Source organism: Microtus pennsylvanicus, chromosome 18, assembly GCF_037038515.1.
Source record: "Microtus pennsylvanicus isolate mMicPen1 chromosome 18, mMicPen1.hap1, whole genome shotgun sequence".
In the NCBI taxonomy this organism is placed as follows: Eukaryota; Metazoa; Chordata; class Mammalia; order Rodentia; family Cricetidae; genus Microtus; species Microtus pennsylvanicus.
In genome coordinates this window covers 34,977,611-34,994,382 of record NC_134596.1, presented here as the reverse complement: position 1 = coordinate 34,994,382, position 16,772 = coordinate 34,977,611, and the positions used below count along the sequence as shown (strand labels likewise).

The following is a 16,772-nucleotide window of genomic DNA, read 5'->3' as shown; positions in this document are numbered from 1 at the left end:
CTTGAAGTATTGCCATTAGAGTAAAGTGTGAAACCATCTCTGACACAGTGCTCCATTCAAAATAAAGTAGAAACTTCCATTTCCAAATAATGGCAGTCTTAGGACAGGCTTCACCTTTGACATACAAGGAGTGTAGATAGAACTTTGCCATCATTCCTTCATCCGATGCTATTGTTAAATCATGCCAAATCTGTCTACTCACTTCTTCAAGCCCTAGATCTACAGACTTATTTTCAAATTCTAGGAGGAAAAAAAAGGCCTCTATACCCATAGAATTGTACCAAAGAATTTTTCAGATGCTATGGTATTTTTCCGTGATAATTTTTATAGTCATTGTAAATAAAATGATTACAAAAATAGCTATGACATCATTCTTCACTGCTTTAAGTTTCAAGGAATGAATGGTTTTAAAAAAAATGAACCTTCAACAATAATAGGTCCCTTCCGTCCTATATAAGGAAAACCATAATTAGTACTTCCAAGGCAACTGGCAAGCAAAATCCGGGAATGAAAGAAAATGGTTCACTTTAAAATATTCTGAAAGAAAAAAAAACTGACCCTGAGATAGAAACAATAAACAAACAAACAAAAAAGTACTGAAGCTGCCCTAACAGCAATTATTTTACTTCAGTCCCCTAAATATCTATTCCTGCTCTCCTGTCCCTCTGTCCAGCCCCTACTAATAATGTCCCTTTCTCCTGCTGTCCCACTCCTCTCCACCAAAAGGAAGTGCACATGATTCAGACTGTGACTTACCAGCTGCAGCACACTGCATATTTTTCTCTAAATATGCCATTCTTTCTGAAGCTGTTTACCCTACTTCCTTCTTTCATTCCTTAGGAAAAAACCTCCCTAGTGTTTATCCAGTCAGAGTGTTTTAAACTCACTGGCCCCAAAAAGAAACTCCACATTGGGCTATGGTTCAATCAAAGGGCTTGCTTAGCAAATTCTTGAGAATGGTTAACAGATAAAAATGAGTTTATATTAAACTCTATTAATTTTCTTGGACTTTTGTGGCCACATATCCACAGTTCTCCAGGACTCCAATCTCTTCCCCTAAGTGAGACAACAGCCTGGCAAGGGTGAGCATCACAGTCATATTAACACCACCTTTGGCTTCACAACTATGACGACCGCATGGTGGCCTTCTCCTGATCCATACACTAGAGAGTGTGCATTTCCTTGTGAGAAAGTTCTTATGTTTCAGAATTTAAATCTGAAATGTCATCCTTGTTTGGAACCCCAGAATCTCACAGAAAAGCAACTGTGTGAAGTGTTATTTCACTTCTGATAAGGACTACTCCTAAGGGTGAAGAATTTAATACCACACCGATGATTCCTGCCAGATTCTAAATGCATTTGTATATTTTTCTCATTATGTCAAAAATTATTTTCTATAATTTTCTCCCTTTATTCATAGTCCTGCCCCATAGAAATGGCAAGGATTAGTCCCTCTTTCATATGTCTCTACATGTATTGCCATTTCTTCCCTGCCCAGTCTTTTAAGTGTTTTGACACATTCTTTGCTCATTTTTGAAGTAGATGTTATCACATATTCATTTCTGTTTTTTACAAATAAATTTCACTTAAAATAACTGTGGGTTCCTTTCTATTTTGTTCTCCACTTTTAAAGACCTAGGCAGTCTTGTACCACCTGAGTTTTGTACAAACTATGCTGTAAGGAAGAATTATACTGTCTGCTTTCAATAGGACTCTAGAAATGAGGAGATCTATCCAGCCACTCTCATGTTTCAAGATTGCCCATATACTTGGTAGTCATTGTGCTTCTCCATTTAACATTTCTTAATGTCCTTTGCTACAATCATTAGATCCTTTTGTTTGATTAGTTGAAGGCCACTGAGAGTAGGTGTCTGTAGATGATACTGGGAACTTACTGTTGAAGTCTGAGTGAAGAGATTTATTACTCAGTTTTCAATTTCTTGAGACAGATGGTCGAAAGTTGGCAACATTGAAGTTTTGAGTTTTTTTTAATCTTTCATATATTTCCATACACTCTTTCTTCTTAAGCCTTAGCAAGACGCTCCTCAGAGCCAAATATATTATAGAAATGTGATCCTTTTTACCTTTTCTGCATAATACCAGAGACTTTAAAATCTGACATCATTTGTCATTTTTACGGCAGGAGCATTAGTTGTTGGTTGTCAAGCTCCTTGTCATGTTATAATTTAAGGTTTGAAATCTTACACTCTCCCCCTTATAACCTCTACTTGACATTTAAAGGAAAAAAATGTCAGTAAGAGAATTTATACACTTTTGCGGAGAATGAATTCATCTTCTTTCCTTAAAAGGGAAGTAGGAAATGGAAGGATGATCAAGACATTGGAGTCAAGTGGGAAAACACTGGAGTCAAACTTTGAAGAACTATGTATCAGTCACAGGTAGACCCACTAATTCTACCAGATCACTTTAGGCAAACCAGGTGCATCTGCGGTCATTGTTTTGGTCTCTTTACCATAGTATCAGTGCCTTAGATTAGCATTTCCCAGTGTGTGTTTTTCTATACTAGTCTTGTTCCTTTGTTGTTTGAAAGAAATCTAAAGCCCTACTAGGTTGGGAGATTCTGAAACTTGCATGTGACCCCATTGTGGCTCCTCAATGAACATATAAAAAGGATGCTGAAACAGAACAAAAGAACATATAAAATGATATTACGAACATGTGAAAATCAACATACAAAACGCATATTAAAGATCTGTGAAGTACTTTAATCAAGAGATGTTTTTATCTGCTGTAGCAAGGAGGCCGCTTGTTGGTTCCCAGCCGCTTAGCCACGAAATAATCACATAGAAGCTGTATTATTTAAATCACTGCTTGGCTCATTAGCACTAATGTTTTATTGGCTAACATTTACGTCTTAATTTAACCCATCTTCATTAATCTGTGCCTCACAACGAGGTCATGGCCTACCAGCAAAGTTTCAGCACTTCTCTCTCTGGGGGCAACTCTATGACTTCTCTCTGACTCCGCCCTTTTTTCTCCCAGCATACAGCCTAGCTTTCCCTGCCTAGTTCTGTTCTTCCCTGCCATAGGCTCAAAGCAGTTCTTTATTCGTTACCCAATAAAAACAACACACAGACAGAAGAACCTCCCACATCAATTTACTCTATACATTTCAACCTTACTTATCATGAAATACTTTTATTGAAATATGAAGCTGTGATTTATAAAACAGTCACAGCTAGAGCTCAATGGAGCACACTCTGGGTTGTGTTGTGAGTAAGAGGCCCTTTGTTTTCTTCCTAAGCTGATGATAAAGTAAATGGGTTTGGAGAATAGGCTGAGAAACAACAATTTTCTGAATAAATATTGGCTGTGAGGACTTAAATTGGTTAACTTTTGGTAGACTTATAAAACTGCCTGGTTTTATTCAAACAATCAGTAACAAACAGTATCATATCAAAGATAATGAAAATATATCGCCATTATCTGGATGAGAACAGGACAGTCACAAGTGGTGGGAGTCCACCTTCGTAAGCACCATGAACTGTAGACTTCCACCAGCATGCCACTTCCATGTTTCCACAACTCAGACTCTGCGTAGAAAAACTAGGGTACTCCTCACAGTTGTCCTTGGGGGGTAGTCGGGACACGTCCAGGCTCTTCTCAGTTGTTCAGAGAACTGCCAATAGTGTTAAACTAGTAAATCGTGAGTTGAGATGCAGGCCTATGGAGTGATGCCCTGAAGTTATCCTCTTCATCAGTTTCTTTGATGTTCTCAGTCCCATTTGTACACTAGAATCTCATGGTTAGCTTTTGAACATGGTGAATACCCAGTCTTCAATCAATCCCAAATAATCAAATCAGGACCTCTGAGATAAGGGTCATATTCATTTGGGGTTTATTTTCTGAATGATTCTCTCATGAGTCCCAAGCAAGAACCAATCTGACTTTGGCCTAACACTACCTGAGTCCTCTCCCCTGATGTCATTGCTTTCCTGAGGGTGGCCCTGGTGCTGGTCGTCACACTGCAGAACAATGCTCTCACTGAGTGACCTCCAGGAGCCACCTGGAGGGCATCTGAAGTGGCACAGCCCTCACATTCTGTCCTCTGCAGTTAGAAGCACTTTCAAAAGCAAGAAACATCTGGATAATTATCACTTAGACCCCCTTCTAGTTTATCTCAAATGCAATAAATTATCAATCAACACAGCCATGTTGGTTTGGTTTGTTTAAGGATTAAATCTTTCCTGTTGATTTCTTTTCATTTTGCTTATACTAAGAGTATTAACTTTGCTTATGTAACTTTCTCTACAGTTAGCATGTGCTATTAAAAATATCATTCTCATTATTATTTGTAGCCCTGGAGATTTAACCAAGGTGTGTGGATGCTATGCAACGACTGTATCAATAAGCTATCATATCCTACTTCAGTAGTGTGGTACCTTTCAAAGTTCAAGCACTGATCTATCACTGCTATAGTCCTCGCCTCTCCGTTTATTACTTACTAGATTTATAAAAATTAACTATTGATTTGCTTTCTTGTTTGTTTTGTGGTGATAAGAATTGAACACAGGGTTCTGAATAGCAAAGGCAAGCATTGCACCGCTGAGTTATTTGCCGAGGCCTAAAGTTATTGTTCTAGCCCACCCCACTAGTAAAGGACAAGAAGTTGCCTCTCATGCATGTAAATATCTTTAAATAGCACATCTATATTTAAATTATGATTTCTATTGCTATGACAAAACAATGACCCGAAATAACTTTGGGAGGAAAGGGTTTATTTCATCTTGCCACTTTTTTGCACCTCCCATGCCACACTCTATCCCAGAGGAAAGTGGAACACGGTGGGAAACTGGAGGCAGGACCAGAAGCAGAAGCTGTGAAGGCGTGTTGTTTACTAGCTTGCTCCTTGTGGCTTTTGCCGACCTACTTCATTACATCATCTCGAACCACAAGCCCAAGGATGTCCATCACCCTCACCCAGCTGGCTAGACCCTGCTGCATTAATCATTCAAGAAAATGCTCCACAGACTTGCCCACAGGCCAGCCTAGCAGGAATACTTTCTCAGTTGAGGTTGCTTCTTGTCAAATGATTCTAGCTTGTATCAAGTTAACAAAAAACTAACCAGGATACTCTGTTCCTACATTCTACATGAGAAATACACATAAATGTGATAGATATTAATAAAATTTTTTCTTATGCCTCATGAATTGCCCCAGCCTTCACATTGCCCTGTACACTTGGTGACCAGCACTAGGGAGGAAGCTTCCATCAATCAAAACACCCCTCCCACGTTCTATTCTTTCTCCTTTTATAGAAGGAAGGATTAAGAAACGCATGACTAATGGGGAGGAAAATTCGTCCAGCGGGAGCATTGATTGTGCATTATATGTGCAGCTGACCCAGGATTCTCTTTCTGTTGGACATTTTCCTCCTTATAGCCTACCTGGCACAAACTGAGCATCCAATGAATGTGCACTGTGGCTTGTATGACCTTCAAGCCGCTTTTTTTTTAACCTCTCTAATTAACACAAATAGAAAACAGGAACTCAGACCAGCCTCCCCACTCTTACAATAAAACACGGACTTCTGATCTCTCTGGACATGGCACAATCATTATTTTACAGCATATTTAGCTCGTTTCAACCCTCATTAAGTGCCAGGTACTTGTAATGTTTCACGTGGGAGGATGCAATAAAAAAAACGAATATGATTTTGTCATTCCCCTTGAAAATACTAAGGCAGTTAAAGGTAGGAAGAGGTTCTGCAGGAGTAGGCATGGAGCACAGGAGGGGGTGACAGCAGTCCTACCCAGGAAGGAGCTATTTCCAGCAGCAGGCTCAGCGGTAGCTCGATGCCTGCCGATGATTGCTTGGTTTCTGTCTGCATAGCATTTCCTTTATACAGGGTTTCTGCAAGTTCATGGTATCACACCTTCCTCATCAACACAAACAACCAAATGCACCAAGCATTATCTTCGTTTGACACCTGGACCTTCTGGTAAAGGTCTTAGGTGATGGAAAATCAGGAAACTAAATCCTAAAGCCAACCTGGTCACTCCTGAAATCACCTGAGAAACGCTGAAGCCTCAATGCTGGGATTTATTGATGTGCTTAATTGCGACTCCTCTCAAGAAAAGTCATCCCGTCCAAAACACTGCTAGAATTGAGCAGGTCCTCCATTCCTAAAAAAGCTTTAACCAAGTTTAACTCGTGCTTAGTGTTTCCAGTTTGTTTAAGCTGCACATGAGATACAGCCTTCCTTGTCACTCAGTTAACATTGCTCCTGAGATTGCTTTATGTGGGACCTTTTTCCACTATTATTTAAGTTTTTGTTTTTGTTTTGCCCAAGTTAATCTTGTTCTAAAAATACTAATACATATTCATTGCTGAAAACACTGAAACAAAGAAAATGCCAATTATCCCAAGATAATTGTATCCATGTACTTCCTGTTTATTAATGCAGAATAAATTTTATCATAAACAGTTTATTTCAATACACTGTAGAGGTTTTTTTCCCCCTGAGGTCATGTATTTCATTTTCCTATCAATGATAATACTACATTCGTTTGATCTTCTAAATTTACTTCATGATCTAATAACCAAGTGCTTTGTCTCCTTTTTAAAACTTAGCAATAGAGTTTAGGATTTTTCTCCAGTGTTTCCAAGTCACACATTTCCTGTGCTGCCTTTGTAGGTAACCCTCTGTCCCTAATCATTGTCCCTATCTTTTCCCCCAGACATGAATAATCATGCATGCAAATAAAAAGTCAGGTATGCAGAGCCTACATCACAGAATCCCGTTCATTATTGCCTCTCCTACCCTCCAGTCTCCCACTGTTAGACTAGGATGGATGGAGATGCTTGCTCACACAAATTTGATTTTCCACAAAACTGGCTAGGCTCCCTCCCTGTGGGTCCCCAGCAACTCCTTCTTCAGCTGCTGTGCCACCATGAATATGATGCTCCAATCCATGCCATCTCCTTACCTCCAGCTTCTCAGTCTTGGGTCTTGGCCTCCATCCTCTTTAGTGTTGCAAGTATGAGGCCAGGCTGCACATATGCCCCCCTCCATGGCGGGCTTCCCACAGACAGCATCTTCCTTAAACAGGCACCCTCTCTTCCCCCGAAACCAGGCCAGTTGGTCAGCGTTCACCATGACCGTCAAATACTTGATGCAACATTCAAAGGAAAACTCAAAAGACAATGAAAAACAATGACAGGAACAGCTAACCAATCAATGCAGTGTCTCTTCTCTCTGCACACAGTCATCTCCAGCTGTAGGTCCTTTGTGCTGAGAGTTTATAGTATAATACACACATAATTAACCCAAACAAACCACTTTGTGAAAAACAATTTTGATGACTTCAGCACAAAAGACGACTTTTTGGTCCAGGTTTTTTTTTTTTTTTTTTTTTTTAAGGACCACACAGAAGCCTCATCAGAAGAGCCCTAAATGAACTCATTAGTTCACAGATGTTTACAGAAAAAATGATCAGCAAGAAAACTGTGCCAAGAAATCCAGGTTCCTGGGAAGCGAGGTGGATGATGACAATAAAGAGTAACAAGGTTCAGAGTCATCCCTAAGTATTTTAGCATACGGCCACTTTCCATAGACCAGTATAGACTACGAAAGCCCTTTGAGGCAGTGACTGCTGCCATCCCTGTTTTATAGAGTACAAAATGAAGCTTAGAAGGTTAAAGAGGTTTTCCAAAGTAAAGAAAGGTAACCTCCAAGACAAAGAGCTCATATCTTAGACCATGTGAAAGGAAACCCGGTGACTGTGTGTGAGTGTGTGTCTGTGTGTGAGTGTGTATATGTGTGTGTGTCTGTGAATGTGTCTGTCTGTCTGTATCTGGCTGGGTGTGTGTCTGTATGTGTAGCTGTGTGTCTGTCTGCCTGTGTCTGCTTGTGTCTGGCTGGGTGTGTGTCTGTGTGTGTAGCTGTGTGTCTGTCTGTCTGTGTCTGTGTCTGTGTGTGAGAGTCTGTGTGTATGAGTGTGTGTGTGTGTGTGTGTGTGTGAGAGAGAGAGAGAGAGAGAGAGAGAGAGAGAGAGAGAGAATGTGTTCAGGCATGCTCATGCAGTGGCAAGCGTGTGGACACCAAAACCTCCAGGAAATGTTCCTTGTCTTTTCACCTTGTTTGAGATGGGATCTCTTTGCCCCTGTGTAAGCCATTCTAGCTGGTCCCCAAACATCTGGAGATTCTTCTGTGTCTGTCCCCATCTGCCTGTAGTACCTCCTGGGATTTCAGAGGCTTGAACTACTACTACGTCTAGTTTGACCTGAGTTCTAGAGATGCAGACTCAGGTTACCAGGCTCTCATGGCAAACACGTTTACCCCACCCCCACCCCAGGAGCCATCTGCCAGCCTCAAATGCATGTCCTCTTACTATGGCTGTGCTCTATTGCCAATGATAAACTAGCTGCTCTGGGACCAAAATTCATGTTGGTCAGTCACCAAATAAAACAATCAACCAAGATGCCAGTATCTTAAGCTAACACTTATCTAACCAATATCCTCTCTTTCACGCTCATCTCCCTACACCTGCCATTGACTTGATTCTCATTCTTGTCTGAATATTTCCTTGGTTGTATGAAGTATATCTTTACAATCTATTTCCCACTTTAAAGACTGTCACAGGTAGGATTTAATAGTCATTGACCGTCTTTTTTTCCACTGATAATCAAGCAAGCTGTAAGCCTTTGTCAAGACAAACATTTGTTGCCCCTTGTCACCTGATCCCGCTGATTCACCACTCTTGTCATTTTGTGACTCCACAAATCTCTCCTTCTTTTGTTTTCTCAAGATAGATGTTTCTGGAGCTGTGATCTCAACATTCAGAGATCCCTAACTGGGCAGCCAAGTGTTTAGAGCAAACATCCATCTCCATACATATTTTCTGCTGCTGTGCATGGTCTTTTTCTTTAGTCACAAGTGGGACTGCCTTTAAAGAAACAAGTCACCAAAGCTAAGATTTTCCAAAGGACAGTGAGGTGTAGTAAACCCCCTTCCATTTGCTGTATATACCTTTGATGGCTCAGCCCTCAAGAGGACTTTATGCTCGTGCAGAGTTTTTGGGTTCGTTACCCACAGATCATCTGTAACTCCAGTTCCAGGTGATTCAATACCCTCTTCTGATCTCGCTGGGCACCAGTCATGTATGTGATACACACAAGTATACAAGTATGTCTAAGCCCTTAAAAAATTAATCTAAATATATTTAAGTATATATATAAGTATATATATATTTAAGTATATATATTTTAACTAAATATATTTAAGTATATATAACCACATTCTCCAAATATGTGACAGAGAATATTGAATAAATGTTAGCCCTATTATTTTTATTATTCCTCTGTAATTAATGGTCTGCCATCATCAACTGTGTTCACCATATCTGGATCTTTTACATTCACTCCCTATCCATGGTTCTATTCCCTTATTATTCATTCCGCAAACTGCACCTTGTTGGAGTGTGGGTTGGTTAGAGCAAAGACCTGGAAGCTGAAGAAGCAGTGGCATTGCTTGTTAGAGAATGGCCCCTGGAGTTAAAGTGCCTGGCTTTTGATTCTGCCCCTGTCACTTATCAGAACAGTGACATACACTAAAACAATGGAACATCACAATAACCTATTAGATAACTTACATATATTTTATCGTATATTTATCTTACAGATGATGTAAACATGTTTGCAAGAAGTTAGTGCATCTAAAATAGGATAGTGCCTGCATTTGTTTTGGGCTATGTATAGATACTTTATGACTGTGATCATCAGCATTTATAAGAATATAAAAGAAAAATGGTGCTGCAGATCTTGCATGATGAAAGTGCAGAGGAGAGAGAATGTGTGTCGTAGCCACACACATCGGTAGCTCTGGTTTTCCCAGTGTACATGAACACACACAGCCTCAGTCTCCAGCCTACCCGTAACATGGCTCATCTCTCACCACAGAATCCCTGCACAGCATGTACGGTCTTCTTGCTAATCACTGCATTCACACCTCAGTTGACAAACAGATGGTCACAAGGTCACCATGCAAGCAGTTTATTACCCCTTATTTGATTTAATAAGAGTGCAAAGGTGGTGAGGCCGATAATTTTATAATTACCTTAATGTACCATTATTCATGAATCATTTTGTTAATTATTTGTTATTCTGTGTAATCTGTAAGTTAAACCTCATTGTACATATATTTTTGCTTCTATGAGACAAAGTTTTCTCTGTTGTTCAGGATAGCTTATACTTCACTGTGTATCTCCAGCTAAACTTATACTTTTTGAACATGTATTTCAATTTCTCCTTTGATAATATCTTTCTGGCTGCAATACAGTAAAAATGAATAAGTAGTGCACACATCCAGTGTGGTAGTGTTCTTGCTATGAAGTTCTAGTAACACTTGATATAGGCCTATCATTGTAAAGATCAAGACTGCATGGCTGGTGATACATACAGAAATGTGACACATTTGAATATACTCTTCTCCTGGGGGAAAAAAATAGACTCATAGCTGAGGGTATAACAAGTAACCGAGAGTATGCACATCATATACAAGATCTTGGGTTCAGTTCTCAGCCCTATGGGGAGGGGGGACTTACTCAGTGCTGACATGAGCTTCAAAGGGCACTTTCAGAACAGATATTAATAATTGTAACAATGCTGTTATAGTGGAATCTAACAAGTGATGTGTATGAGCTATACTAAAAACATCCAAGCTGGATAAGCCCAGATAATTATCTGTCACAATATTATTTACAGTAACAGTATATAGTATTACAATAACAGTAATAGTATTTACAGTATATTAAGAGCAAGAGCAAACTAAATGGGTTCTAGCATGATAATTTAAGTCAGCGTTACAGCCATGCAAAGCAGTGGAAAGAAAAGCCTTGTTGCTTAATTATATTAATGCTGCAGTCACTCTAGGCGTTTAAAACAGATTCCAAAATAATGTGTCCAAAATGGTTACACTGACTTAAAGAAATATATTAAAGGAGGAAGCTTGTGAATTATTTTTATCTTTTTTTGTGTTTTTGACTTCTTTAATTATTGTTCAATGCTTCCTGTGTTTTCTTTCTTCACTGTGTTGTTTTGTGTTTGTTCTTTCTTTGCAGTGCTGGGAACTGATCCAAGGCCCTCACATATTCTCAGTAATCATTAATTATACCACTAACATGCATACCCAGCCATATATATACAAAATATTTTTAAAGCTCATTTATTATTTTTTTTCTGGAAATCTTGTTCTGTTTGCCATTAAATCACTTCCTCGGAGAGTTAGGCAAAGCTGGCCCTGTTTTGTAACACTGAGGGCTGTACCTAACCTGCTTTGGTTAAAACCTACGCTGTGTGTTCTATCAAGAATGCTACATGTACCCAACTCATCACTGAAACCCGATATCTCACTGACGCCATAATTCCAAGTTTCACCCTTTCTGCCTGGATAGTTCTCTTTCACGTCACAGGTTTGACTCTCATCTCCATCTTTCTCCCCTTTCAGGTAAACAACTATAGTTTAGAAGAAGTGACCCATGAAGAGGCTGTAGCGATACTGAAGAACACATCCGATGTGGTTTATCTAAAAGTTGGCAAGCCCACCACCATTTATATGACTGATCCTTATGGCCCACCTGACATTACCCACTGTAAGTACTGTGCTCAGGGTCATCTTCTCACAGTCGGCCGGTTATACAGAATAGACCTCCCCAAAGCCGTTTTCACCTCCCCTTACAATTTCACTCACGTCAGGCTTCTCGAAACACTTTGGGGAAAATATTCTATGTATCATTCCCATGTTGTCTTACAGAGCCTTGGCTAGTGTCTTAAAGGTAGGACACCTTGATGGATTGGCAGGTCCTCCAATGGAAGGGGAGAGTGATGTGATTTTACTCTTGCTGACTACAAGAGCATTGGTACAACGCAGAAGATAATTTCTCGGTCCCATGGCACATGAGTTCTCTCATGCCAATGTATTCCCTTGTCCTAGTTCATATCCACGTAGCAGCACAGTGAGAGACAGATGTTGGAAAACAAGTCATAGATAGCTCTACACTTCCTTCTAGGGGAGGGGATTGGCCACTGGGATGATAAAATCACCATTTATTTTTAGTCGTCATCCTAACTTTCATCTTTAGCTGAACTTGTAAGGCTCTGTAGAATCAAGACACTAATCATTGTCTGTAGCAGTGGCTGAGGCAGCACTCTGAGGGCAACAGCTAATATGAGTCGCTCGCTCTTCTGGGGACCACACCAAATCCACTGCTACTTAGGATTTGCTTGCACTCCTCTGTCTTCTCAAACTAAATTTAGAAAGACTTTACTTTTGTGTAAACCCAGTGGGTGTTTCTGTTGGCATAAGTTAGCCTGTTGGATTTGAAACTTTGTGAGTTCCATTGTAAATGTGTGTTTGGGATGACTTCAGGACCAACTTTTAATTAGTACCATCACCTTAAGTAAGTGTTGAATCTTTCTAAGATTTAGATGTTTCTCTTGAGCAAAATTTAAGAGCTAAATAACCTTAGCTCTAAAGGCCCATTACCTTAGCTATTACTTTTTGAAATAATGGTTCTGAAATGTCTTGCCCTCTAAATGGTCTCTTTTTTTCCCCAAAGAAGTCTCTAAGCTGAGATACGCCTTACTTTAGGGTAGGAAAGAGTTTTGACTTTCAAAGACTTGAACTGAATAAATTTAGAAAAGTAGAGTAGGTAGGTTTGAGGGTTTATCACTGAACACAAAAGTTTCTAATTGATTAGAATAATTTAATATGTGCTACATAACTCGTAAAGTAAGATGTGTGGGACCCATCTTACTCTAGAGAACATACAGCCACAGCCTTCAGCAGCATAGCAAAAGGGTAAGTAACTCACATAAGTGACTAGCAACACATATTGTTGGAAATAAGAGGCAATATATACAGTCAGATAAATGAATAGAAATGTTGTTTTGTAGCTCAGAAAAGGGATATTTCTGATTTTTGAAAGGACTGGGAGATTTTATGTATAGCTGCCTTCAGAATTATACGTCTGAGCTGGGGTAACAGGCACAAATAGTAGATACTCCATTCAATAAAACAGTGGTGCAATGCCAGAAACACTGGTTTTATCAGTTTGATCAAGAGGAGAATGTGTTCTAAGTCCCAAACAATAGTGACAGTGCAGAACATGAGAAAACAAGATGACGTTGGATTTCAAGAGTTTATCTTGGCATATAAAACATATCTGAGGAAAGAAGGGAAGGGAGAGAGCCCCATCAAGAGATGTCAATGAGAAGATAGGTTAGAGGAGAACAGAAGAAAAATCCTAGACATTCCTGTGATGGAAGTCTAGCATATTTGCAGACAAGGCTTAGTAGGAGAATGTATTCCTTGGGAGCCTTTTGCTTTTGATAACTGAATATTAATTATGTAAAATGAACGTGAGCCCTACAATTAGAAGCTAGCATTTTCACTTCTACAGAAAATTAATCATCTTTCTGAAAATATGTGTCGAGTCTCTCCTCCAATTCTTCTCATCACCTAATTATACTAACTTGGGCAACAAATATAACTGTTATTACATCTTTCCAAATCTAAAGGTCACCATGGGCTTTATATATGGGAAATGCAAACAGACAGCAACTCACCCCTCTTGGAGAACAGGAAAAATTTTTGCATGCAGCAAAGCCTTTGTATTTGCAACACATCCTCTGAAGTATAACACATTGAATCACCCACATCAAAGGTTTGATTTCATTTCTTTCTCTCTCCCCAACTCCTTAGCTTATTCTCCACCGATGGATAATCATCTACTGTCTGGTAACAATGGCACATTAGAATACAAAACTTCCCTGCCGCCCATCTCTCCAGGAAGGTACTCACCAATTCCAAAGCACATGCTGGTTGAAGATGACTACACCAGGTCAGAGACACTTCTTGCTTAAGTGGGTCGATACTGTTTTTAGGAAGAAGTAACATTTGTGTACTAGGGCAACTGTTACTTAGTGGCTAGACTAAAGCTTCTAAGTGTTCTTGAAACTCAATGTAGCTTTACTTTCTGTGAGAATCTTCACATAATTGTCTCTGTGTAATGGAATTTCCTGCTAGATACTCACAGATTCCTTGGGAGAAACGGTATTATGTGTGTTTCCATTATAAAGTGATTGACCCAGATTTTTTACTTTTGGTGCCATTTGAGTTTTGTGGCCATTCTGTAGAGTTGCTTTCATTACTTGATGAAAGATAGTCACACCAGGTTCAGAAAAAGGGAATAGCTGTTTCTACTGCCCATCTGATTGTGTGAGATCAGAACTGAAACTCTGCTCTTCTGACTCTATTTTCATGTTCTTACTACCCATGGCAACCCACATGCAACATTATATGGGAGTTCCCATGCCCTCCCTCTAGTGGAAAAGCAATGGGTAAGAAGAAAGGAGATGAATTTGCTTTTAAGGAGTTCAAAACTAATACATCATAGTAACTCCAAGAGGGAGAAGGGCAGGAATCTCAGAATATGTCAATACATTTCTTATACCACAAGTGACAGCATGTGGGTACAGGACGCTAGAAAATCAGCTCTGACAATTCACAGAGAAAATTTTAATTCATTTACATTTCCAACAATGAAGAACCCAACAAATACTGAGTGATAAATAAATAAGTAAATTGATGGGTGAATAAAAAAGGTTCATTTTTTGCTTCATATTTTTAAGCATGTTTTTTCTAAAACTAGTATATGATTAATATACTTGGCAAAGAGGCAAAATGATGGTTATGAAACAAAAATCTCCCAAAGCGAGTTAGTTCTCTTTAAGAATACAGCCCTTGATGAATGGACCACTCTCCAATGGAAGGCCACACAGCCAACAATATATGGGAAGCATAAATTAGCCTTGGCGGGTATAAAAAATGAAAAATAATGTATTTTTGGAAAGAAGTCACAAAGTGGATCTGGGAGGAGTTAGGGAAGGGTGAATATGATCAAATCACACTGAATGAAATACTTAATTAAAATTAAGATCTCTCTCAAATTCCTTTCAGAGTGACCTACTTTGAGCTAACCAATATAACAACCTGTAATGAAAATTTCAAACATATACAAATGTATACTTAGATATAACTGGGGGTTAACATTGACTGTTCAAAGTAAGTTCATAGTTTATACATTTCTCCGCAATTTGGTTTTTCTTTGATTTTTTTTGAACAAAATTTGGCTGTGGTGACACACACTTTTAATCCCAGCACTTAGGAAGCTAATGTAGGCAGATCTCTCTGAGTTGGAGGTTAGCCTGGTCTACATAGTGAGCTTCAGGACAACCAAGGCTAATAGAGAAACCCTGTCTCAAAAAAAAATAGAAAGTGAGATTAAATATAGATATATAGATATATTTCCACATATATTTGTATACATAACAAATAGAGATGAATTGTTTTGGTTTTATATCTTATCTGTCTAATTGAAGTCATTTATCAGTTTTTACAAAGTAAAGGAGATCTCATGCTGTCAGTGTGCTTATTCTTTGGCCTTTCTGTTCCTTGGCATATATTTTTAAATGATTAAGTATTTCCTATTATTTTGCAATATCAGGTTTGCTGACATAGCTTGTTTTATCTTTAGCCAGGGAACAAAACATTTGGAAGCTGAAAACGTACATCTGTGCAAATTTCTTCCGGGGCTGAGATGTCTGAGCTCCGTGTTCATAATTAAAATGAAAACTATGGCAAAGATAATGCTCAGGGCTCTATGAAGTATTTTGTAAATACAGACACCTTTAAGCACCGAAGAATGATCTGTTTGCTCTCAGCCTGCCTCTAATATTGAAGCTGATTTTAATTTGAAATGTCATTTTATCTTACTAGGACCCATAATAAATTAACATTTGTTAAAGTCTCTCTATAATCCTGGCCACTTGCTAGGTGTTTAACACATTCTGCTCACTTAATCCTTCTGAAAACAGAGGGATTGACTGCTATCACTATTTAGGAATGGAGAAATTAAACTTCGCTCAAAGAGCTTATGGTTGCATAGCTTTTGAATAGAAAAACTTTGTTCTCTGGCAGTTTTAGAATCATAACTAAAATACATTTAGATTTCCTCTTTAGTACCAAAGTGAACATCAGCTTAAACCAACCTTTCTCATCAGAGAAACACACTGCTGGAAAGGGTCTGTGAGTTCTTTTGAGCTATAAAGCCAGGCAGTGCAGGCGAGACCAGGCTCTGTCTCTGGCTAACTGTGGCCCTGGGTTAATCTCTTAATATCTGCACACTTCCAGTTCCTCCCCTCTGTCAGGGAAGGGCCCTTGAATCTTTCTCAGTGGGTTGTAGTGATTAAATAAAAATGAGCTCAAGCAACCTAGAACCATGTGCAGCATGAATAAATAATTGTTAGGTGTTGCTAACAACCAGAGAAAATCTTAGGAATGGCTGGTGCCTAGCAAAATCACCACTAAAATTCTATCAACTTATATCCATACTTCTTCTTGCCACTCTGCCAACACCAGTGTGTCCTATCTCATGTTCCCTGGATGTTAGCTTTCTATGGGCCAGAAATACTCGCTCAGAGACATATTCAGTATTTTATTCATTATATTAATTCAATATTTTCTGCTAGAGTATGGGCACTAAGCATCTAAAAATTAATAAATTGAAGCCAAAAAAGTACATAAAGCAAGGCCTATTCCCTCTGCACTGGTCGGTTTTTCCATAATGGTAACTTTATTGTTTCATAACCTTGAGGTTATATATTCTGGTATTAAATTTTCCTTCTTTGGTAAAATAATTATAATTAATAGCAGTTATTATGCCCTTACCTAGAAAATAAGGTGTTGGCAA

General features: G+C 38.9%; 1 protein-coding gene across 31 annotated transcripts in view; it reads left to right on the top strand.

Moving 5' to 3' along the window:
• The window catches only part of Dlg2 (discs large MAGUK scaffold protein 2), a 1,657,078-nt gene that overhangs the window by 1,238,010 nt on the left and 402,296 nt on the right, over positions 1-16,772 (top strand). For all 31 annotated transcript variants that reach the window (XM_075952981.1, XM_075952978.1, XM_075952983.1 and 28 more), the window contains 2 exons: positions 11,468-11,612; positions 13,724-13,862. In XM_075952981.1, coding sequence (XP_075809096.1) covers positions 11,468-11,612; positions 13,724-13,862 — 284 coding nt within the window. The remainder of the gene's footprint in view (positions 1-11,467; positions 11,613-13,723; positions 13,863-16,772) is intronic.